Source organism: Acanthochromis polyacanthus, chromosome 15, assembly GCF_021347895.1.
Source record: "Acanthochromis polyacanthus isolate Apoly-LR-REF ecotype Palm Island chromosome 15, KAUST_Apoly_ChrSc, whole genome shotgun sequence".
Taxonomy (NCBI): domain Eukaryota; kingdom Metazoa; phylum Chordata; class Actinopteri; family Pomacentridae; genus Acanthochromis; species Acanthochromis polyacanthus.
In genome coordinates this window covers 24,949,683-24,973,958 of record NC_067127.1, presented here as the reverse complement: position 1 = coordinate 24,973,958, position 24,276 = coordinate 24,949,683, and the positions used below count along the sequence as shown (strand labels likewise).

The following is a 24,276-nucleotide window of genomic DNA, read 5'->3' as shown; positions in this document are numbered from 1 at the left end:
CGTCATATGAGTTGTTTCAAATGTATAAATTAGCTGATGAAGTCAAAATATTTGTTTATATCATGCTGTGAACTTTTTTCGTCTAAAGTTGTCCTCTTGGGAATCTATAAGGACTGATTTGCCGTTCTAGCCAGCCTCCAGTGGACATTTAAGGAACTGCAGTTTTTAGCACAGCTGTTGGCTTCATTTTCCAGCACCACAGGCGGCTGCTTGGCTGTGACCAGACTCATATGAAAAAGGTGAAATCAGTGGCTGACCGTAGGCTTTACGGAAAAGATGGACTTAGTCTCTGGGTCTGAAAAGTGGAGCAGAAGTTACCTGCATTATTTGTAACAGCCAGAAGGGGGCTTACTCCTCTGGATGTGAAAATTACCCTTCCTCTTCTTTGATTTGTTACCATAGCAAATATTAAGCTAATAGGTTTTTAGTCTCAATTGCTAGCTTCAAGTCGTATTTAGTACATGAGGTTCAATTTGAAAATGATGGTCCAATTTACAGCAAAAGACAGTGAAACAGAATCTGCCTTCCTTGTAAAAGGCAGGTTGCTATTGTATCACTGTGTCCCTGAGTTCTCAGTCAGATCCACACACTCACTCATCACATCTGGTTTCAAAAAGAGCAACATGACAACGGCAAAATGCCAAAATTGAGACTTGAAGAGTAGTCCACAAACCAACAAGTGACATCACTGTGGCTATGTCCGTCTTTTATATAGTCTATGTGGCTGACTTATGCAGTTGCTAAACTTCATGTTACATCCCTGATTGCTCAAGATATTTCCAGGTTTCGTGGGATTAAACTCCGGATACTATGGGTGCAGGAAACCAGTCAACCAGTTATGGACAGATCATACAGAACTTTTCCATGAAGAAGAATCATATTTTCCTTCCCTTAAGGTCTATTTCATAATGCTTCTGAAGCTGTATAGACCAATTAACAAACATCATGGGATTCTCCAGATTTCCATTTTGAAAGCACTTTAGAGCACCTTGTCCACGTTAACTGTAAAACTACAATTTCAATTCCTTTGACACTTGCAACAGGTTATTGTTTCACCAATTCATTTAACATGCTTTTATTCATTTTCTTCATGTGAAATCTACTCTGAAAGATGACAGTTATGAGGCTTTTTTCCCCCATTTCTGATGAGTAAGATTTACTTTGTTATTACAGTGAACAAGCACAAAGCATTAAGACTTTCCCAGAAAAGCAAACATGATGTGTAAGTAATTAAGGACACCTCCCATTACTGCAAGGAGAGCTCTAAATGTGATGCAACCGATAATGACGCACAGAACAATATAATAGATGCAACAAAATAAGCACAGACTGCATAGTTTTTTTAGGGGTTTAATGGATGTACGGATTCAATTAAAGGAAGTGATAAACACATACAAAAATACCCTTTCAATACATTTTAGAAACAAACATCTAAATGACCTGTTTTGTTAAATGCTTTCAAACAGCAAAACATGAGTTGTCTGAAACAGAGTGGTGCAGATTTCAAAAAAGACCTACCTGCTATGAATGCTATTAAAAAAAAGATCACATGGTACAAATATGCAAATATAAATAAAGTGATAAGAAAACCCCCAATAATGAAGAATATGCATTTTGAAAAAACTGTTCTCTGTACATTTAGTTGGGGAAACTGGTGCTGGAAAAAAGCCTGCGGCCCAACTCTCTACCTGCTCCATGAAGAGGGCGCCTTGTTAGCATCACTTTACATGTCGCTGTATACATATAACCTCTGTTCTGAAATCAAACCCTGACACCCAGCTTCAAGATGGAGAGTTGGGACCCAAGGCAAGTAAAAAGTTGTCTCCTGACCCCCCACCACCACCACTTGTGGCCCCAGGAGATGCCTTTTAAGAACCTCCACAGGAGGCGCAGCGGGCTAACACCCAAAACGAAGGGAATTCTGTCTCACTCCAACACAAACACAACCACCTATGCATGCACGCTCACACACAGCCAGCCATATATGCATGCATACACACACAAACCGGCACGACTCTTCAAAAAGCTTCGAACCATTTTTTTTTTTTTCCACAAAGCACCACAAAATTTCCAACGGACGAGAAACGCGCTCGCAAATGAAACTTGGTCTTACCAGGAACAAACTTCACAAGCAAACAGACCACTGAAGTGGTGGGTGTGACTGTGGGGTTTTGGAGGGGGGGGTCAAGCAGCATCCCGAACAAATTCCTTTTTTGTTGTTGTTGTTGTTTAGTCCTCCTGATGGACTTGAGGTTAATGTTAGGTGTCAGACAATCTGTCACAGGTACATACACAAAACTGATATTTAAACACATCCTTACAACTGTCTGAACTGTTCAGTGCTCACGTTTCTATGGCAACTACACTTATCTGACGGCTTGATGACACCATGAAAAGTGGGGAGGAAACTCGCCATCCAAGATGAACAGTAGGTGACAAAGGCTCCAATGACAGAAGGATTAACGTTCAGCATTCCGATATGGTTCTTCTAATGTTCTGTACTAATCCTTCCAAGAGCTGAACAATGAAACACTTCAAGAAAATGCACGATGGTTCCCGTTATGTGGATGTTTTCTTGGACTTACCAGCACCTGAGAAGCTCTGATGTCACTGGGCGTCTACAATCACCAACACATTGCAGTTCTGATACTAACCGTGAGACCTCTTTGGCTAGTTACGCTGGTCCAAAGAGCTGTGGTTGTGATTTCTGTCATACCCAAGCAAACTCTCAACAAATCCTCCCTGCAACTGTATCCAAACTTATACAGTGTCTACAAAAAATATCCAGGGCTGGAGACATTTTGTTTTGGGACAAGCAGTAGAGAAAAACAAAAAAAAAAATTACAATTTTTTAAACTTTTTTTTTCTTTTTAGATAAAACTACAATAGAATGGTCAAAAGACTTAACAGTGATCTTTTGCTTCTTTTTAAGACAAAAAGTTATGTACATTAACATTTACTGTACAAGTTTTTGAGAGAAGAAATGAAAAGAAAAACTAAACAAAAAAAAAAAAAAAAATCAGCATACACCAGAAGTGTGTGCAGCAAGCGTCGATAAATGTCCTGGGTCTTCTTTTGTTTTTAAAACATGTTAAACTGGAAAAAGGGAAAATGAAAAGAATAGACCATTTTCCATCTGAACTGTGTACATTTTAAACACTGAGGGAGAAGAGGAGTAAAAAACTGCTGCTTTAGTTCTCATGTCATATCTCGGTGACTGTGGGCTTACACACCCTCTGGCTGTGAGCGAGACAGCATTAGCCAAATCCCCTATCCACTGGCAAATCTGTAATCTCTGAAAGATTTGAGGTGAGGTCCGTTCTGCTGCTTCACACTTCAGACTCACTAACCTGAACCTGCTCCCTGTCCCTGTGTGAAGTCATCCCCTCGGTGTTGACTGTAAAGCCCCACCTCTGTCTGTGTATGAATCCAGTTTATTGGATGTGTGTTCAAGCTATGTGGATTCTGGCCTTCTCTGTTTCTTTCAACCTCTTGGCCTGTTCCTCCATAGAGGGGGAGAGGGGTCTCTTGGAGGCTGCTCCATTCAGCGGGTCGGCTCCTCGGCTCACTAGTGTGGGAATGGAGCTGCCGACAGAGGGTGCCACGTGTTCTACAAAGAGAAAGAGGGGCATAAAACTTTTCATTTTACCATTTGATTTAGTTTGTGGTAGTCACATTTTAGTTATTTAAGTCGTTTTTATTAAACACTGAAGTCTGGTTTTGGTCACTGACATTTTAATATGTTTTTTTTTTTATCATGTTTTTCTAATTCTGGAGCCATGTTTGTTCTGTACAGTTACCCTAGTTACAGGTGTTGATCTTGTTGCATGGTTAGTGAAACAAGCACTGTTAGTTTGTGTATAACTGACAGATTGCTGGCTCATGCACGTAGTTCATGTCACCCTGGTCTGCAGAGATACATCAGACTGAGGCTGGAGTGATGCTGCATGTTAATGGAGATGCATGGGGTTTGCTCAGAGATGTCTGGATGGCTGTTTCTTCTATACTTTTATGTATAACTTGTAGTGTTTTTCCATTAGCCCAAGTTGGTCTGCTTTAGCAGCGGCATTTCGGGCTAAGCCAAACCACAATGACATACGTTTCCAATACAGTCTTACAGCAGGGGATGCACTGCTGGGGTGACTTGCAGACGTGACTTGCTCATCACTGCTCTCCACTAACAATAAAATTGTTTAAGATTTTTATTTTTCTCTTGGAAAAAATAAGTTTGGTGTCTTATGCTTTTGTTGACAAAAATCAAGATTACACAACAAAACCTTCTGATGACAGCTACTAGAACTGATGGCAAAGAAACAGAGACTCACTTGAGCCAATGACAGGAATGGACATGCCCTTTTCTTCGCTGGCAGGTGGAGCGTCGGTGGTGACGGCGCCCTCAGACACTGGAGGCTTGGGAGGTGTGATGCTACGTACAGTGAAACAAAAGATAAAAATGTTGCAGCGTTAATACATTAGAAGTAACAGCAGCAGTTTCATCTGCCATAACAGATTTGGAAAAAAACAACTGAAACTCACTTGTGGCGGTTGAGTGCCAGTTTAATGGAATTTTTCACAACACGACAGCTGTTACTGGCTGGCAGAGGTGAGGAGGCATCTGGCAGCTCCATGCTGGGAAGTCTCTGAGGTAAGAAACAGCAACATTATACATCACCAGACTTGTCTTTATGACTTAAATAAAACATATCAACAACATAGAAAACAGGTCCACTACATATCGAAAACTAGTAAGGCACATAAACCGGTTACCTGTGTTCTTGAGGTATCAATGGTTGGAATGGGCTTTGCCTTTGATCCAGACAGAGAAGTCTAATGTTGAATAGAGACAAAATGTCATTTTTGCAACAACAGTTAACAAAAGCAGACAGAGTTACACTTACAAGATTAGGTCCATCTCCATGTGTATAGGCGTCAGAGGATACTGGATATGGCTCTTTGAATGCAGAGTCATCGTTGGGCACCACCTGCAACAAAAAGCCGAACAATGTCACAACTTTTACACGATAGTCAAATTGCATCAAATCTGTAACTGAGTCCAAAATCAACAAACTGCTCCATCCTCACCTCTGCGTCTTTGTGCCTCTTGGTAAGGTCCTCTTGTGTAGGTGAGTGTGGTCTCTTGACAGGAGCTCCATTGACGGAGTCGTCCAGGCCGTTGGGCTCCTCTTCGGGGCTGCTGGTGGCGGTGGGCTTCACATTCCCGCTCAGCACTGTGCTGACTGAGCTGCTGGCTGGTGGGGAAGGAGGCTTTGCTTTAACTGGAGGCACTTCAGAGCGAGAGGGAAACAGACGGGAAGAAAATTAATAAAATACGTAATGGGTGTTTATCCACAGCTTTGACACTGTGAATATGAACATGTACTTGTTTACCAAATTAATCTTGCTTCCTTGATTTCAAGATTTTAGCTAGTGTTTGTTATTAGGTCTGCAACTGATGGCTGGACAGTGGAGGTTAAATAGATACTGAAAAATTATACTTTGTGTTATTAAGGTAATGAAGATTACTTTATTATTTTATACATTGTATCCGTCTGATAACCTACAATATTTTAACTCACTTGAGCCAATGACAGGGATGGACATGCCCTGGTCTGTAGCAGTGGGTGCTGCACTGGGTGCTGGGGGGCTCTCCACAAAAAGCTGCTTGGGAGGGCTGACGCTGCAAAACACAGAGCAGAAAGAAAACATTCAGCATCACATTGTGGGTTTGAGCCTTTTCATCATCAAGAATTATAAAGAAAAAAAATACATAAAGAGGAACTAAACATCTGTGGATACAAGAAATGCATTTAACACAGCTGTAAAAAATAAACACACAGCACTAGATGACGCTTATCACACCTGTCATCTGTGTCAAATGCAGGTTTAGAGGGCTTGCTGGTTGGGGAGCTGAAGGGAGTCCCTGAGTCTGTGTCTCTGGAGCTGTCCAGGTGACTGCTGTCCAGAGAGATCCGCTTAGAGCTCCCACCATTAGAGCTGCGGTTCAACTCCGCTATACTCTGCAGAAAAGAGGGCAGATTTGGAAAGGGAGGTGAATAAACAGGAACAAATACACAGTGATGTTGAACTGTCATGCAGAGGAAGATATCTCACCCTCTTCTTCTCTGCACCAGTTCAGGAGGAAGGTACTGATGGAGCTGTTTCTTCTTCACATGTGTTGCTTCAATCTTCATCCCATCCTTCAGCATGTTGATGTTGTTGGCTTGTCTGTACACTGTAGAGAACAATGTGATGTTGAGGTTGACTGACTTCTGCCATGAATGTTTGTGGGACTTTATCCTGTCATGTAAATGAGTTCTTGACTCACTGAAACTTGAATACCCAACCTTGGTACATTCATATTTTCAAATTCTCTTTGAAGCCATGCAGCAACAAAAAAATTGCCAAAAATTGTAACCCTAACAGATGGAAAGTCATCTGGCATTTTTTCAGTAGTTCTTAGTCTTCAACCCAACTAATCTTATTCACAACTGTATACACTGAACACCACAGCATATAGCAGTGTTTTTCAAATAGTGAGGCGCAGAGGCATGATGGGGGCACAACCGATTGGGAGGAAAAGGTCCATCTATGGGGAACTAATTATCTGAACTACTGTTTTAATGTCGGGCCTGTTTTCCACGATGCGCAAACTGTACTGGCCTTTCGGACTCAGACGTACGGACTCCAGAGAACAGGAGAACGCATCGTTAATGTGCAATTGGAACACCGGCGTACGCTATCTTGTCACCACTTCGGCTCATCTACTCCGATTATTTTTACCAGGTGGTGTGAACATATGGCCCCCAGATGGTCCATTCTGGCCCACAGGAAGACTTCGCAAAGGGCAAAAATTACAGACCATGACAAGTTGTTTTGATCATAAAGTCAAACACTAGATTGTTCAGCTCCAGATACCTATGACTGAATGCTTGTTTCTTTGTCGATGGGCTATGATCTGGCAGTTGTAATCAGTAAATGATCAACCAAGGCATCATACTGTTGAAGTTGAACTTGTTTTTTTTAAAGAAATTTCAGGGTGTTCATTATGTTTCGTAGAAAGATAAGAATGTACTTTCTGGAACTAAAACAAAGAGAAAACGTTAGAGTTGTGGTTATTTATAGGTTATAATGCTGTGATTTTACTGGTGCCGCACACTTGAGATCAGACTGGGCTTTATGTGGCCCCTGGACTAAAATGTATTTGAGTTCCCTGATTTTTACCGTGAAAAACAACATAATGGAATCAGAAAAAAATAACACAGCCCTGCATATTCAGGTGTTAATATAGAAACTGTTTTGATATTGTCAATGAGTATGGTGCTGCCCATTTTTACTGTAGGAAATAGTTGGTAGACTTGAGGAAAAGTAGAGTGTAAGGAAAAGCAGTGTGACTTCTTCATACTGTTCCACAGCCTGAAAATGCTCAGTGATCTCAAAGGACCTACCGGTGTCTGTGAAGGACTGAATGTCATACGTCAGGTCAATGTTTACACTTTCCGCGTTCTCCACCTTCTTGAAGATGATCCCAATGAACCACATGGACACAAAGTCGTTCCTGTAGCAGAAACACACAAACAGCACAAAAACATTTTGTTAGGAGGATAAAGCTTTACTGTGTCACAGAGCTGTGTGTGTTCGTGTATAAAAGTGGACTCACTCATTGCGATTCTCTTTGGACCCGGGGAACGACTGGGGGTTGACATGAGCCAGGGTGATGTACTCATTCCTCTCCAGGTTTCCCACCAGAACGCGGATCTTTGACTCCACCAGGCCGATCCTGGAGGTAAACATTGGGATGTATTCATGGAAAAAGCCAGTAATGAAAGTGATCTTAGCAGAATAGTTGTACAATTTCCTTCCATGATTTAGATTTGTTTTTCATATTATGAGAAGGATTGGTTCAACAGCTGAGCTGTCACAATATGACATTTTCCTGAAATGATTATCATGGCCAGAAGAATTCATGATAATACTATTGTGAGATCTGTAGAAATGCTTCGATGCTTTCAGTCCATTCAATGGTAAATTTGTTTATTGCTTGTTTTGCCTCTTTTATGCCAAATGAATGAGAGTCAAACTACAAGAGTAGGAGGTGGACAGAAAGTCATAACTGTACTGTGTGTTGCTTCAGTGTAGGTGGTCAACGGCAGAGTTACTGGCACTGCATTATTTACGATATTATTATATGTATATGATGGACAGTAAATCAGTGTTTCACTTTTAACACATACTGGAACAGCCTTATTATACACTAATACAATAGAAGAACTTTACACGCAAAACTCAAGAATGGTGTGCCGGCTATCTTAGTTGAAATGTTACAATGACATTTAAACACAGTGAAAACTGAAGGTGCCTTACCCTTGTAGATCTACTAGAGATCCTACCATTTGACACTCACCATTCTAAGTGGTTTTCTTCTGTGGATGCACTGGCAGTTAGAACAATGTAATGTCTGCAAAAAAAAAGAAAGAAAACAAAGCATGCCATCAGTCGCAATCTTATGCAACTAAAACTAAGAGAGTCCTTTTGAGAGACACTAAATGCTTGTACAGGGATTGGACACATTGTCAGATGTATTCCTGACAGAAAAACAGCCTCAAGACCCCAGTCAAGCAGCATTTGCTAAAATATGGCACAATGTTGCTGATGTTATACCTTATTTTACTACTATTGTGATATTAACCATTAAATAGCCTGATCCAGTGAGTAAATTGTGATGGTGTGATTTTTGTACATCATCTGTTCTACCTATGTGGCATGAATAAAAAGTAAAAAAAAAGCCTGATCCAGCAGGAATTTCATGGTTTTTTTTGTTTTGTTTTTTAAGTAAACTCCTGGGAGTGTGTGCTGCATAACCGTGAACTGTCTCACCACTGCTCAGGTGGTTCATGTAGCTCAAGAGTTGGTGCAACAGCAACAACAGAACCTGGCAGCAAACTTAACTGTGATACTTCAAGTGTGTGGGAGAAACTTTCACAAACAGCATGAGTCAACCAAACTCTACTGACCACAGTTAGGATGAGTCAAATCTGCCCAAACCAAAAAGCGTAAAAAAATAAGTTGGTTAGGAAAAAAAGTTGCATCACTTCATTTCAACTGCACAAGGGCATTTTGCAGCCTCCCAAAACGGTTAATGTCACACAAACGGCTCATCTCCAAAAAATGTTTTGAAAAATATGCACCAAGCTGACATGTTAAATAATAGTAATATCCTTAATGCAGAAAAATGAAGTAAATCAATTCCTTATCTGACAAAATTAACACCTACTTGTACTTTTGGAAAAAGTTGGGTGGCTCAAAGAGTTTGGACCATTCTGCTTTGCCCTGAAGAATCTCATCTGTGACGCTGAGACCTGTACATGACAACACACAAAGGGACAAACACCTATTAGCTTTGAAAGTTCTTATTCATACTTCAGTGTGCATAAATGCACCTTTACCGCTGTCTTTCGAGACACTCATTTCAATGTTTTTGGAGAATATAAGAAATGAACTTGTCTTTGCACATTCTACAATCCTACAGTGTTGAGTACCGCAAGTCTTTACCGTATTTGAACTCTTCGCTCATGATGGTGCGTGTTGACGTGGACACATTGTAGGTCGAGTTCTGCTGGGGATAGGCAGGTGTGATGATGGGCATCAGGTGGTACCTGTCAGATGGATTCACCTAAAGATTTATAAACAGCACAGAGAAGCAAGATTAAGTATTTGTCAACATATCAGCACACACTGCCCACCAAGCTGAAAGAGTAGAGCGAGCCCCCCCCCGACATTGAAAGGCGCCATAAATCTAAAAGGCACATATCACACAAACACATGGTATGTCCTAATTCCTTTTTCTGGCTTCACATTTTTCTCCTTTGCATTTTTTCCTCAACTGTTATTAAGTATGGAGGAACTAAGGTAACAATTTCTGAAGTTAGACATGCACCCCGTAAAAACATTATGTGAACTAATTTGTCTGTTACTGAGGCTACACAGCTGGATCTCATACCTGTGAACAGAAGCTTTTTTTTTTAAGAATCTTCCCTTGAAATTCATGAGTACTGTGTATTTTCCTTAATATCAGATGAATGACTAGCATCAACAAATGCATAGCAAGCCTGGTTTTAAAGTGCATACAGATCAGTCAAACCAGCATTACATTTCTTAAATATACTGCATATGCTTAGTTAAAAGTCTTTAACACACTTGACTTTCCCCTATTAAAAATGATGACTATTTAAGAATGCCCTACGTTATTGCCATGAAATCTCTGGTTTTAGCATTCATTTTGTTCCTAATTTTATTTAACGGGCTAGACTTTGATTATAAACTTTCAACCCTGAGCTCGGCAGTCATCACTGTGACTGAATGGAAAACAGACCAATAGATGGTTAAAAACTGTTTATTGCTGAAGGCACACAACAAACATGTCACAGCAGTTACAACTGCAAGAGCGTTTTCAATTGAGGCAAAAAAGCAATTGGTTTGGAATACGTAGATTAGTAGACAAAAGAAAAATGTGACAACACAAAAAAAAATATCTATCAAAGTCTTAGCAGAGCACATAATCTTAAAGAACGACTGCTCATACTCTTGACTGTATGATGCACATTCACCCCACTCTGCAGCGCCACCTGGTGTGTGGATGCTGGCATCTACAATTTGCTTACATGTGAAACAAACACTCACTTACATGAATCAAACGTGGGTCTAATCATAAGCAACCTTTCACCTACAAGTATGAGAATCTAGGAGTTTGTAGGTGCTACTATTGCTTTATAACAGACCGAGTATCTTCCAAACCCTGTTCTATTTTTATTACCACAGAGTGCACCATATTTGCAATAAATAAACGCCATTAAAAAGATACTAAAACTCAGACAATTTTTCTTTCTCATCAGCAAATCATCTACCATCAGAGCAACAAGAACAAGTTTCAAATAAAATCCTTTTATTGTTTTCCAAACAGAGTGTGTAAAATATCCTACATTTTTACGCTAATAAACTAATTTAAGCAAATACATTGAATGATTCAATTTAGGCCCTTATTCATAACTCTGCGATGTTTACATTAGCAGTTGTTAAGCAATGACCAGAGAATGGTAAAATCAGGGGGAAACAACCGAGGCAGAAATGGGATAAAGGACAAGTGCCTTTTCAAGACAATTTGAAAGAAAGGAGTGCAAAAGTGTTCAGTTTTACCCCATACATTACTTCTATTCGTCTGATGCGACTTAAGCAGAGATACACATCTGTTGCACCATTCAAGTGCTAATGCAGTGTTTTTATTGACGGGGTTTATCTAGCTAATAAACAGCATCCACATTGGGGGAAAAAAAAGTCTTCCTTGCTCCAAGCTGCTTTGGGAAGCCTCCAACGAGCAGAGTTTAGACCATTGGAGCTCATGATGGAGGACCCGATCAATGTCATGGTCACATGAGGACAGAGGGATGAGGAGACATGAAATAAGAGAAATGAAAAGCTCCCGCTGTCAGTCCAAGCAACTTTGTACAACTATGTTCTGATTGCATTACTGTGTCTACACAGCAATATTGAAGCAAAACAGAGGCACAACAACACTGGAAACATTAAGAAATAAAACTCTGGTGTCATACTCACTCTAGGATCCCACACGGGTAAATTCAGGTTACTGTCCTCAGGCTGTTTCAATAGCACAGGATTTGGCCACTCCCTACATAAAGGCAAGTACAGTCATCAAATGAGGGAATACTGAGTTATAGTGATTTTCGTCATGCAAGGCTGGAAAATTCTGATGTAATCAAGTGGAAGAAGACAATAAGAAATTATTAAACTGTCTCACCATTTGGAGAAAACCAAGAAGAACTTGTGGACAAGCGTGGCAGCGACAGCATTGGGGTAGAGCTGGCAGGTCCTGGCCACCAACATGGCCCATGACACTCCACCCAGAAAGCCCAGCATGTTGGAGTAGATCCCTCGACCTGGAGTCAGGAGATACATTACAGCAAGGTGGCGTTATCCAAAATAAACAGTGTCTGTTAAGTATACATGAAACCGAGTTAATACTGAAAGGAACATCTATTGATGGTCAATGCTGACAACAAAGCAGCAAATGTTTATAGCCACGGATACAACAAAATGCTAGCCTAGCCGCGCTAGACCCATGCTCTGAAGACGCAAGGGTCTAGGCACGCTCGACAGGGAGGCAGGCAGGCTAAAAGGTTGTCTATCATATCACTCTGCAGCAATTGGGTAGGTATACAACCAATCAGCGCAACGAATAGACTCCTGGAGCGGCGGAAATCAGAGGATGCGGTAGTTCGGTGAAGCCTTATTTATACAGTCAATGGGTGAAGCTCAAGTATATTACAGACATGTTAACAGAAAGATTATTCAGAGTCGGTGCTAATGGAGCTCAACGACTGTTGTCGTATAGCACGGCTAGGCTAGTTGTTTCTGTCAGAATCGTCGCGCCTCTGTCGTCACTTAGTTATGCCCGCCTTCTGACTCTACACTTCATGGTGATTCGTCCGGCCAGTTTTAGGAGAATCCAACCTCAAGCCTTATGGAGGGTAACTAGACCCACCCTGGCAGAGAATTAAATTCGTTGCCGTGGGTTGTCTAGCACGGCTAGGCTAACAAAATGCACTAAAAGCAACCAAAAACAGGAGGTGTACAAGTGCATCAGGCATGTGAAGAACACTTACGCTTTGCCCACAGTTTAATGGCTCTTAATGTCAGCCTGAAGTTTTCTTTGTTTGGCACCAGGTACAAAATTTCATCAGTTACTCGACAACCTGTAATGACAAAACAGAAATCTCAGACACAGACAAGTACTATACTCTTACAGCTGTGGAAATTCCCACAAAAAAAGGTTTCTATTTCAGAAGAACAAACTTCTGCCGTCTGAATTCTCATACCTGCCACAACTAGGTGCTGCAAATGGATATGCTTGTTCTACTCTGATGCTGACTGAATGTCACAGTAAAAACAGCACCACCACCAACAGCAATATCAATTTCACTGCTGTAAGAACATGATTAAATAAATGCCACAGTAATTTACCATTAAGGCTGCGAATACACCGAATGTCCAAGTTTCTCAGAATGGAGTCTCCCCTCAGGTCCAAGTTGTCTGGAATGGACTGTAAGGCCAGTCTGGCAAAAAGCAGGTCAATCTGTTGAGACGGAGACAGACAAAAAAGGCAGTAGAGAGATGAAAACGTCTAAATTTGCTCATCATCAGCTAAGCTTAACCTATCATGTTTATTTTGCCACGGAGCACAGTAACATACAGAAAAGACAGAGGTTAGAAAAGTAACAGATGAGGCACAACAAAATTTAAATGTCACACACAGCTGGATGAGGACCACTTCATCCCTTTTTCATGACACAAGGGAATAATGGGTGGTTGGACATCAAGTCGAAAACATTCCATTAGTCTTAAAATGATTCTATTTAAAGGTTTTGAGAAATTTGATTTAGACAAAATACAATACTTAAGGCATAGAGATTCCAAAGTTAGACAGATAACGCATCTCATCTCTAGCTGGGTTTCCATTTCAGTTTTTCGCAAAATAAATGCAATATTTCTAAAATTTCGACAAAGTATATTTGCGCTTTGAACGCGTTTCCATTGAAGATTGTTCTGGGCAGAAGCATCGTAACTCTCGTAAAATACCATCCCGCAAGATTTCGATGTCGAACTCTTTCTCCCTCATTTCCGCTTCTATCTTATCCCTTTAAGCTGCAGTCAATTCTAGCCATTTTCAGTACAAAAAAAATCGCTAATATTCTATTTGTAAATAAAAATATGACGAGAAATACAGGGAATATTGGACGCGCATCGCGAGGTGCATTTCCTTGAAAACGACCTATTCGTGGAGTATATACCGACTTCAAGACATGTTTTGGACAAAATAGTTTACTGGCTTGTTTCATCTGGATGTCCAAGGTTGGATTATGGCCGTTTTTTGTGGAATATTTTCATCCGTGTGTAATAATGAACCCGGAAATGTGAGTCGCGCTGTGTACGTTGAAGCCGTGTATAGAGAACGGATGGATGGATGGATATTCGTTGTTTGTTGGCAGATGTGTTTATATTACCCGCTGTGGTAATCACATCTGAAAGTGGTTTATACCGGCGGATTCATGAGAATCTAAGCTTTCCATCGGTGTATAGTGTTTGTATAATCGGGTTTGCAGTTTCAGACATTTAGCAAATGCTTATGCAGATCTCAAGTATACCGCAGGTGGGACACTGAAGCGCAACGGGTTAAAAACACTCTGCATTCCTCGGCTGTTTGCTGTCTAGTATGGCAGTGATGTTTTTCTCAAGAATAATGGCAAGAAAAGTCTCGGTCTCCCTCTTCTGTCCACACATACCGCCGCATGTTACTCCGAGAGACTGGTCATGTGACAGTACGTCACGTCCATGACGTATAATTGCGGAAAAAGTGTTTCCATTGCGCTTTTGCGATATTTTTCAATATCGAAACGTCTGAAAAACTACCTCATGAGAGCGTAAAAACTTTTTAGCGATAGTTTTAGTCCTTTTTGAAATTCAGGTGTTTCCATTACCAGTTTTTATTGCACTATTTACATTTTGCGCATATCTAAGGGTAATGGAAACGCAGCTTCTGTGTCTCTCCTTACCTAGTAAGAATCTAAACTACAATGTGCACCCAATGGATATTAGCATAACTCACCTCAATTCCATCAAATTTGAATTTTATCACTGGTACCAAAAGCATCCTCGACAGCCTTGATGGGAAAAACACAAAGACATAAGGGTTGATCCAAAAACAAACCTGGACATAGTGATATGCAACTATGTTGTCCTGTGTTTAGGCAGCAAAATGTAAAATGACTTACCCTAAGATCTTTAATCTCCTCGTGCTGTTTCAATTTCTCAAAGAAAGACTGGAAAAAGTCACTTCTCTCTACATGGCGTGGAGCCACACATAAGGCATCAATATCAGCTCCTGTAAAAAAAGCAGCAACTTTGATCAATCTAATTCTAACTGGTGTCACTTGGTAGATTAAATGGTGAATGACTTCAGTGAAATATTAACAAGGTTGCTGCATTCAAGGTTAAAGAGGTCATGTGATAAAACATTAAGGGTAAACATCTTGGAGTGGAAGCTCCACAAAACATGTAGAGCAGCTATGACAGAAAACCAGATTAGAGACATGATACCAGGTGAATAAAACAAGATCATTTCCAAGTGCAACATTTCATTATGGTTTTCTACATACTGTGCCAGTACAAAATGTCTACAGTTAAGATATTTTCACAAAATGCAAACAAAAAAGTAAAAAATTAAATATCTCTGTTCCGTAATTTTCTAGACTGTAATGATCTCCACTGAACCCTGTGAAATCATTTTATTACACTTCATCTTATTAAAATAGCACTTAAAATCAGGCTCAGATAGCGTCTCTAAGTATTATTTTTTAGGGTTTTCAATTTTTACTGTAAAAGATATATTAACAGTATTCTCTAAAAGTATTTTACCAACGCAGTGACATTTCAGGTCGACTAATTGGTTAATATGTTCTTTTCCCACTAGATTTTCATTGGTCGGACAATTGTTTTTGTTACTTTCATGAAAACAATACCTGCTAGGTCCAACTTATTAAACATTTACATACACTGAACGTTTACTCAAACTTGGCTTCAAGTAGCAAAGCAGTTATCAACATGGCTGCATTTTGTTCAAATAGATCACCAAAAAGCAGAGTCTAAACTTTGCCAAAAACATTATCTACGTTACAGATGAACAACGAACACGGCAGATCACCTAAACGGTAGACCAACTGGTTTGCATTACATTCCTTCATATACACACGTGGACAAAATTGTTGGTACCCCTCAGTTAAAGAAGGGAAAAACCCACAATTCTCACTGAAATCACTTGAAACTCACAAAAGTAACAATAAATAAAAATTTATTGAAAATTAAATAATCAAAATCAGCCATCACTTTTGAATTGTTGATTAACATAATTATTTAAAAAAAAAAAAACTAATGAAATAGGGCTGGACAAAAATGATGGTACCCATAACTTAATATTTTGTTGCACAACCTTTTGAGGCAATCACTGCAATTAAACGATTTCTGTATTTGTCAATGAGCGTTCTGCAGCTGTCAACAGGTATTTTGGCCCACTCCTCATGAGCAAACAGCTCCATTTGTCTCAGGTTTGATGGGTGTCTTCTCCAAATGGCATGTTTCAGCTCCTTCCACATATGTTCAGTGGGATTCAGATCTGGGCTCATAGAAGGCCACTTTAGAATAGTCCAACGCTTTTCTCTCAGCCATTCTTGGGTGTTTTTGGCTGTGTGTTTTGGATCGTTGTCCTGTTGGAAGACCCATGACCTGCGACTGAGACCAAGCTTTCTGACACTGGGCAGCACATTTCTCTCCAGAATGCCTTGATAGTCTTCAGATTTCATCGTACCTTGCACACTTTCAAGACACCCTGTGCCAGATGCAGCAAAGCAGCCCCAAAACATTACTGAGCCTCCTCCATGTTTCACCGTAGGGACAGTGTTCTTTTCTTCGTATGCTTGGTTTTTGAGTCTATGATCATAGAGTTGATGTGCCTTACCAAAAAGCTCCAGTTTGGTCTCATCTGTCCAAATGACATTCTCCCAGAAGCTTTGTGGCTTGTCAACATGCATTTTTGCAAATTCCAGTCTGGCTTTTTTATGAGTTTTTTTCAGCAGTGGTGTCCTCCTTGGTCGTCTCCCATGAAGTCCACTTTGGCTCAAACAACGACGAATGGTGCGATCTGACACTGATGTACCTTGGCCTTGGAGTTCACCTTTAATTTCTTTGGAGGTTGCTCTGGGCTCTTTGGATACAATTCCAACGATCCGTCTCTTCAATTTGTCATCAATTTTCCTCTTGCGGCCACGTCCAGGGAGGTTGGCTACTGTCCTGTGGGTCTTGAACTTCTGAATAATATGAGCCACTGTTGTCACAGGAACTTCAAGCTGTTTAGAGATGGTCTTATAGCCTTTACCTTTTAAGATGTTTGTCTATAATTTTTTTCGGATGTCCTGGGACAATTCTCTCCTTCGCTTTCTGTTGTCCATGTTCAGTGTGGTACACACCTTTTCACCAAACAGCAGGGTGACTACTTGTCTCCCTTTAAATAGGCAGACTGACTGATTATGAGTTTGGAAACACCTGTGATGTCAATTAAATGACACACCTGAGTTAATCATGTCACTCTGGTCAAATAGTTTTCAATCTTTTATAGAGGTACCATCATTTTTGTCCAGGCCTGTTTCATTAGTTTGTTTTTTAAATAATTATGTTAATCAACAATTCAAAAGTAATGGCTGTTTTTGATTATTTAATTTTCAATAAATTTTTATTTATTGTTACTTTTGTGAGTTTCAAGTGATTTCAGTGAGAATTGTGGGTTTTTCCTTCTTTAACTGAGGGGTACCAACAATTTTGTCCACGTGTGTATTTTGTCCTGGAACCCCCAGTTCATATAGTTACATTTTCAGAAATCATGTGAATATGGACAGGTGCCTGCTGGTCTGGTTCAAATATGTTATCATTTTATTGCACAACAATCAGGTTTGAATGTTTACATATGCTGCAAATGCTGGGTTTTAATGTATATCGTAAATGATTTAGGCAGTAAGGCTGTAGAGTGTACTAAGTGAACAGTGGTTGATCCATTTAATCAGAGATGTCCTTGTGACCGGTTGATTTCAGTCAGTCTAGAACCGTTTTGGGTTGACAGCCCTAACATGCATTTACTAGTTGCAAATGAATTGTCTGGAATAAAAATTTAGTCTGGATTCTACTTTTGGCTCATTGTCATGTTTTAAGCTCAATTAAAAATGCCTAGCGTAATACAAACCATCAATTTCACTCAACACTATTTATATATTTTTGAACTGTATGTTGTAAAATATACAGCAAATATTACTACACAGGCATGGATCATTACCTTCTATTGTGTTGGGATATCCACACATATTATATAATGAACATGCATATTTTAATCTCCCTGCTAAATAAATCAGATCAAATGCATGTCACAGATAGATGAAACTCTGATGCTCATTCTTCATTTGTCTGTTGTCTGATTTGTGAGCCCTCACGACAGCCAACGTCTGTATTGTACCAAATGGTATTTGTGTGAAGACACTCCAATCTAACACTACTGTGCAGTCCAGAACAGATCAAGTTTCTGTGGTCTCCATAGCTCCTTTAGAGTGCGTTCGGACTTGGTACTGGGAAATATTTAACTTTAAAGTGACTAAAGATGTGATCTGGGACAAAATAAACCGATTAGGACATTTCTTGCCAGTAACAACAAAGTATTGCTATAAAAATACTTGGACAGGACTTGAACATCCTCTTTTTGTCCAGCATAAGCAAATTACACATCTTTAAATGCAGTTTTCAGCTCATTGAAAATGGCTTAGGCTGTCAAACTGTCCTGAAATTAAAGTAAGTTGCTCCACTATACAGTTTACTCAATACAGTAAAATGAGGTGGCTAAACTGTAATGAAACACTTTATAGCTGTTTGGTATAAACAAGCATCCAAACTCATCAGACTACACAGTTGATAGCAAATAATAAAATTGCCATTAGAAACCTTAATAGATTTGCAGATTAGCTTAGAACATCCTTATTTAAATAAATTGATAACACTGCATAATTTAAAAAAAAGACTCAATTTTTTTTGGAAAACAAATTATAAAACACAGGATGAACATTTCTATTGTACGTGTATATTTTTTTTCAAAATAAATGTTTTAGCTTTTGTTCACATTTGTGACTTTTGTTTAAAACAATGGGAAACTCATTCTATTCCTACATACACATTCACACTGATGCCTTCAGTTCACAGTCAGCCAATGTTTACCCTGCTTTCTGACCCCAAAACTGGTCTTTTCAAAAACACACAACAGCAGAGCGATGTGACAATGCCAGCCTTGTGCTTTAGTGTAGTCAGGGTGAGCTGAGCTTTTCATAAACAATGATGCGCGCCTGCTTAGAAAGGACTGAGTGCTGTGTGGCAGTCATGTTGTGTTACCTCTATTTTTACAGTGCACATACACTGTACGGTTGCTGCCATGTTAGTTTAATGTCTTTGTAAAATTTGCCAGGGAAACAGAATAGATTTGACTGACGATGTTAATACACAACAGTAACCACAAGACATACCTTTGGTGTGTACTCCGAGTCGGTATGAACCAAATGTAAATATCTTGCCCCCAACACAGCTAATAGCTGATGGTGGAAGGTTCTGTAAAGGACAGATGCACAGAGTATACAGTCAGTATGACTTCTTCCATTCTATTGGCATACCAGAAGAAAACATTCAATTTTGTTAGTGTCTCTGCTTGGATAGTCACTACTGATGACCTCAGAAGGCCACAGAAATCATGGCTTGGACACAAAAGGCTTCCGGTACTATAGCAGAACTTACCTTTAATTCACTGATCTCTGCAATCCACTCTTTAACAAAGTTATTCAACTTTCCAAGGACTGCAAGTCTGAAAGAAAATACAACTTTAAGCAGATGCTGTACTGAAACTGTCCTTTAAGCATCAAGGTATATTTAAGTTACTGCAATGACATGAAAATGTGTCACATAAAGAGCTTTAAAATCAAATGCCATCATGGAAAGGCCAAATTTAAAAGTTTGTTCAGATTACCAGTGAAGGGATCACACCTGTTCATGCTTATTTGTGCTCCCTTTGTAAGTGTTGCTGTGATTGCTGGAATGAAAGGTGCCTAATAGTTGTGTTTTCATAAAAAGTTCACGTTTTTTTTTCCTCACCTGTGGTTCAATTCCTCTTCATCTTCAAACACCCCAAACGGTTTCATAGCATCACAGAGCTTCTTGGTGTACTGGCGGTCTATTTCTCGTGGTGGTGCAAGGCTAATGGCAGAGGTGATGCCATAGTGTTTCTGAGGCTGCTGCCCACCAGGCATGGTGCTGCGAGGAACAGAATATGAGACTAAGGTATAATGCATAAAAGGACAAGCAGTATATCCAAGACTACCTAAGATTACTTCTAGTGATGAGCCAAAACACATTAGAATACTTCCAATTCATGTTTCCCTTCTGGAATCAATCCTTATAAGAAAAGATTTGTATCTAAGCTCTGTTCTTTTGGGGAAAATGTGCATTTTATCACTGACACAGGACACTGTAGGAATTAAATATACTACCACGGGGATCTATGTTAAAGAATATTCAGATGACAGGAATTACCATGGCTCTACGTGTGAGCGACTGAAACTGATCTGAAGAGAACAAGAAAGGTGATGCTAGGGCGAGAGACTTCTATCATGGAGTCCTTGGAATATGGCAGGTAATATCCCAGTACAGAGAGTTTGTAGCTATGGCAACATTTATCACTGATCACGGGAAACTGACTCTTGTCCATGTGGGACTATGTTAGGGATTCCTCACATGCTGAAAACTACAAAATGTTTCCTCATTCAAATTCATATCAATAAATAAGCCAGCAAAATAAATACATCTGAACATGAAATAGTAAAAAAATACACAAATCCAACATACATAAAGTTTGGTGTGGTATTTGTTCATCCACTTTCATCCTTAGATGTATTGTGTAAAATTATTTTTGGGTCTTCATTATTTTCAATGCCTGTGATACTGACATAGCTGTCTTATCATCACTACTCTGGATATTTTCATGACACTTCAATTTAAAGTTGTTTACTCGACCAGTAACACAACTTACCTTTAATACAGTGAATGTAGGCCAAGGAGTCAATGATGTTCACTGATCCAGTCTGATTTGTTTTGGCTGACAGACTGACTAATTCATATAGTTACTGTGGAATTTATCAACTTAATTAAGCATTTATTTTCAATTTGAATAACAGGGCAATATATATAAATCAGCAAGCCCATAATCTGGTCCACTCCTCTCAGCTTTTACAGAGGCTGCATGCAAAGCTCGAGCTAGACCAGATTTAGCATACAGACACTGGAGGTCGATCAGTTAGTTTGCCTTGTATTTGTGTCATGTGTAGATGGATTTCCACAAGCAGCAATATTCACAAGATGACTCGGACTATAACTGATTATAGGCTACTTTATATTTCCTGTTTAGCGTTTACACACAAGTATCCGCAATAAATCGAGGATATCAGTCGGTGCTTCGCTCGCTATCGGATAATGAAGTAAATAAGCGGAACAGCACATCACGTTCGTTTTTTAACGTTAGGGCTTTTAAAACATGCATTGAATACTGGAAAAGATATGAGCTGTTAGCCATGTAGGTAACAGTTTGACATTCATCAACGTCAGCAGCATTTGTTTTGATGTACAGTTAGCTAGTTTTGTTCCTCCATACTATTGCCGCGAATCCATGTGTAAACACTCCACTGACATCACCGTGCTTAATTTACATTACTAAAACATCAGACGCCGACTTCATAGTTGTGAGCAATTTCATCTTGAAAAATGAGTTCAGAAAAACATGCTTAAAATGTGCCTCTATTCAATCTCAGGCGGCGAGCGAACGTTAGCAGACATGCTACAAACAGGTTGGAACCGCTAACAAATTGGCTAATTTAGCAAGTAGCAAATGCTAGCCGTTTGCTACGGAAGAATTGGTTTAACGAATGATTTGTGCTCCAGTCAGACCTCTTACTAGTTGACTTTCACATACACTAAACCAACAACTTAAATATGTTCATTCCGTTAGACATATTCACAGTAGATACACACCAGCAGACATGCGAGCTAGCCAACAAGCGGCTGTAGGCCTTGTTTGGTTGTTGTGACAGTTGGCTAACATTAGCTTTTAGCCTATTCTTCAGGACTATGTTAAACGCGAAGGAAAACGCTCATAAGTGAAAAATGTGCCACATGCACGACTTACCTTGACATTTCTTTCATGACACTCTAAAACGCTTGCACTGTTTTTCTGCTGTAAACCCGTAAAAAAAACTAAGAAAGTCAGCAAGTGGAAATGATAACAGCCTCGACCTGATTACAACAATGGTCACTTTCCAGAGAGCAGTTCAAACCTTCCCACTGACCCGGAATCACTTCTTAACAGATAACGTATCAGTTCATAATCCTGAAACTATTTTAATATCTACTTCATCCGTTGAACACACGGTATTTTTGGATGCTGGTGGTTAATTACGACTTCAATTGCTGTTAGGAGTTTTTCTTTAAATCCCAAACTACAAATGTAACCGAGTTTTTTTGGAACACCGTTTGCGTGCAGCGCGATGAGCGACCATCACCAAGAGGCACCGCCTCGCAAAGGCCACAAATCACGTGACCTGCGAGGCCTGAAGCTCATGAATCCAACAGCACCGTTAGCCGCTAACTGCTAACACACCTGACACAAGGTGGGTCTGAGGGGCTAAAATACGCCCTACATTCATGCAAAAGTAAACTGTTACCTTGGAATTGAGGTAACAGAAAAGCGAAGGTATAATACGCAGCATAGAAGGCACGCCGGTCAAATGTATGCACAACTATTATTAGCTCTAAGTTTGTTAGCCTGTGGTAGCTCATGTGTTTACAGTATATTCAAAACAACAACACGTTTTCCCCACTAAAAGCTTCTTTATTGAGAACCAGCAAAATTCTGGTTCTAAGACGAATTAAACATTGTGTTAATGTCATAGTAACAGTGTATTTGTTAAAGTGTTTAACAAAGTAGACGACTTAAGTTGCAACACATTATAGTGTTGTGTAGACACCAGATTAATATAAACTATGACATGTTATTAATGCATTTCTGTGTGCACGATGACAATATTGATACCTTAAAAAGCAAATCAAAAAATTTACCCGTATAGCCTGTATTTAAAATTCTTTATTTGTCTGCATTATTTGTAACCCTTTTTGTCTTTTTTTATCATTTCACAAATTAGTTTTTGTTATTGTTCCGTTGCAATAGTATTTTTTGACTTTATCCTGCCTCTAGTGTTTCTTTAGTCACTGTGTTTCTTGCAGCCTTCATCAATAATATACGGTGTGTAAGGGGAACTGGAGTGGGAAGGTGGGAGTTTCTGTTTTTATTATTATTATGTTGTCCTACAAAACAGTTTGTGTTACCTGCAGTGTGTATGAAAAGTGCTCTACAAATAAAGTCTGATTGATAAAACTTGCCTCATCTCTGGAAATTAAAACTGCTGTGTTGTGCTTAATGTTACTGTGTGTTCTTGTGTCCACCAGGGAGCTCATCACCACAAAAATAAGGTGGACCGAAGGAAACATAAAGGCATAAAACTAGAAAGTAACAACATGAATAAATGACAGACATGGCACAATGGAATTTTGCCAATAATTTAAAATTTCTCTTTGCTGGGGCTGATATTGATATTACCAACAGCTTAACTTAACAAGCATCATGCTACAAATACTTGGGTATCTGGGTGGATGGCAGGGTAACTGTCAGAATAAATATTATGCACTTCATGAAATACTGGATGGGTTTTAATTATTGAGATACGGCTTGCCTTAATTTAATTGTTCGTAAAATACTCATACCGGCAACAGTCTTGAGTGTTTTAGACTATGGGGAGATTATTTATATGCATGTTGCTACTTTTGCAGCCTGTTGTCTGGGCTTTTTGTACTTAATGTGTCCACAATACATCACTGTGTCCATTATTATCTGGTTTCTTGGCTGTCCAAGCAGGCAGCTGCATTGACTTATCTTCACATACAAAGTGACACTGGGTGAACTTTCCTGTAATCTTCTATAACTTGCCACCAGCTGTAATGATTTTTGCTTATCTAAATGACTGCTTTGCACATTGCCCAGGATTTGTTTTAAACTTGATAAAAGGGCCTTTTCCTGTTTTGTACCCTGGTCCTGAAGTAACCCTCAGAACACACTAGAGCTTAATGACTTTTTTTCCCTGACAAATTTCAAAGCTGTTATTAAAATATGTGTAAGTGAAGACAGCAGTAGATGTTCCTGAGCTGGATTTTGTTTTAATTATCTGCAAGGCTTCAGCTGTTTCAATATAATTTACTTTTGTCCCATGTGTTGTGTTGTCATGCTTGATTCTATAATATATTTTGACTTTAGATATTTTTTTCTAAATTAAATATGATGCCATTTTTAGCCTAGGTCTTTCTCATAAACAAAATAGTATTTTCAAGGCGCTTGCTGATCAAATGCAGCTTTGGCAGAAAAATATAACTGATGTTCTTGTAGCTACAAAAGCTAAAGAGTTAAACAAAGGCTAACTTAACATTTAAGGTTGTTTTTTTTCATTTAATAAAAAAAAAACCCACTATATCCAGGAAATG

At 39.4% G+C, this 24,276-nt stretch overlaps 1 protein-coding gene across 1 annotated transcript; it reads right to left on the bottom strand.

The window, feature by feature from the left end:
* Window positions 1-1,451: 1,451 nt before the first annotated feature.
* On the bottom strand, window positions 1,452-22,268 carry LOC110950519 (poly(A) polymerase gamma). Its single transcript, XM_051959687.1, is given in 25 exon segments — window positions 1,452-3,610; window positions 4,326-4,426; window positions 4,537-4,640; window positions 4,768-4,827; window positions 4,899-4,982; window positions 5,083-5,285; window positions 5,577-5,677; window positions 5,860-6,015; window positions 6,112-6,232; window positions 7,446-7,555; window positions 7,658-7,777; window positions 8,402-8,455; window positions 9,272-9,356; window positions 9,550-9,670; window positions 11,608-11,680; window positions 11,810-11,948; window positions 12,675-12,764; window positions 13,033-13,144; window positions 14,675-14,710; window positions 14,712-14,729; window positions 14,841-14,950; window positions 19,173-19,254; window positions 19,438-19,504; window positions 19,792-19,950; window positions 21,875-22,268. Coding segments are annotated over 25 exon segments (2,484 nt in total). The 5' UTR covers window positions 21,892-22,268; the 3' UTR covers window positions 1,452-3,449.
* Between the last annotated feature and the right edge of the window lie 2,008 nt (window positions 22,269-24,276).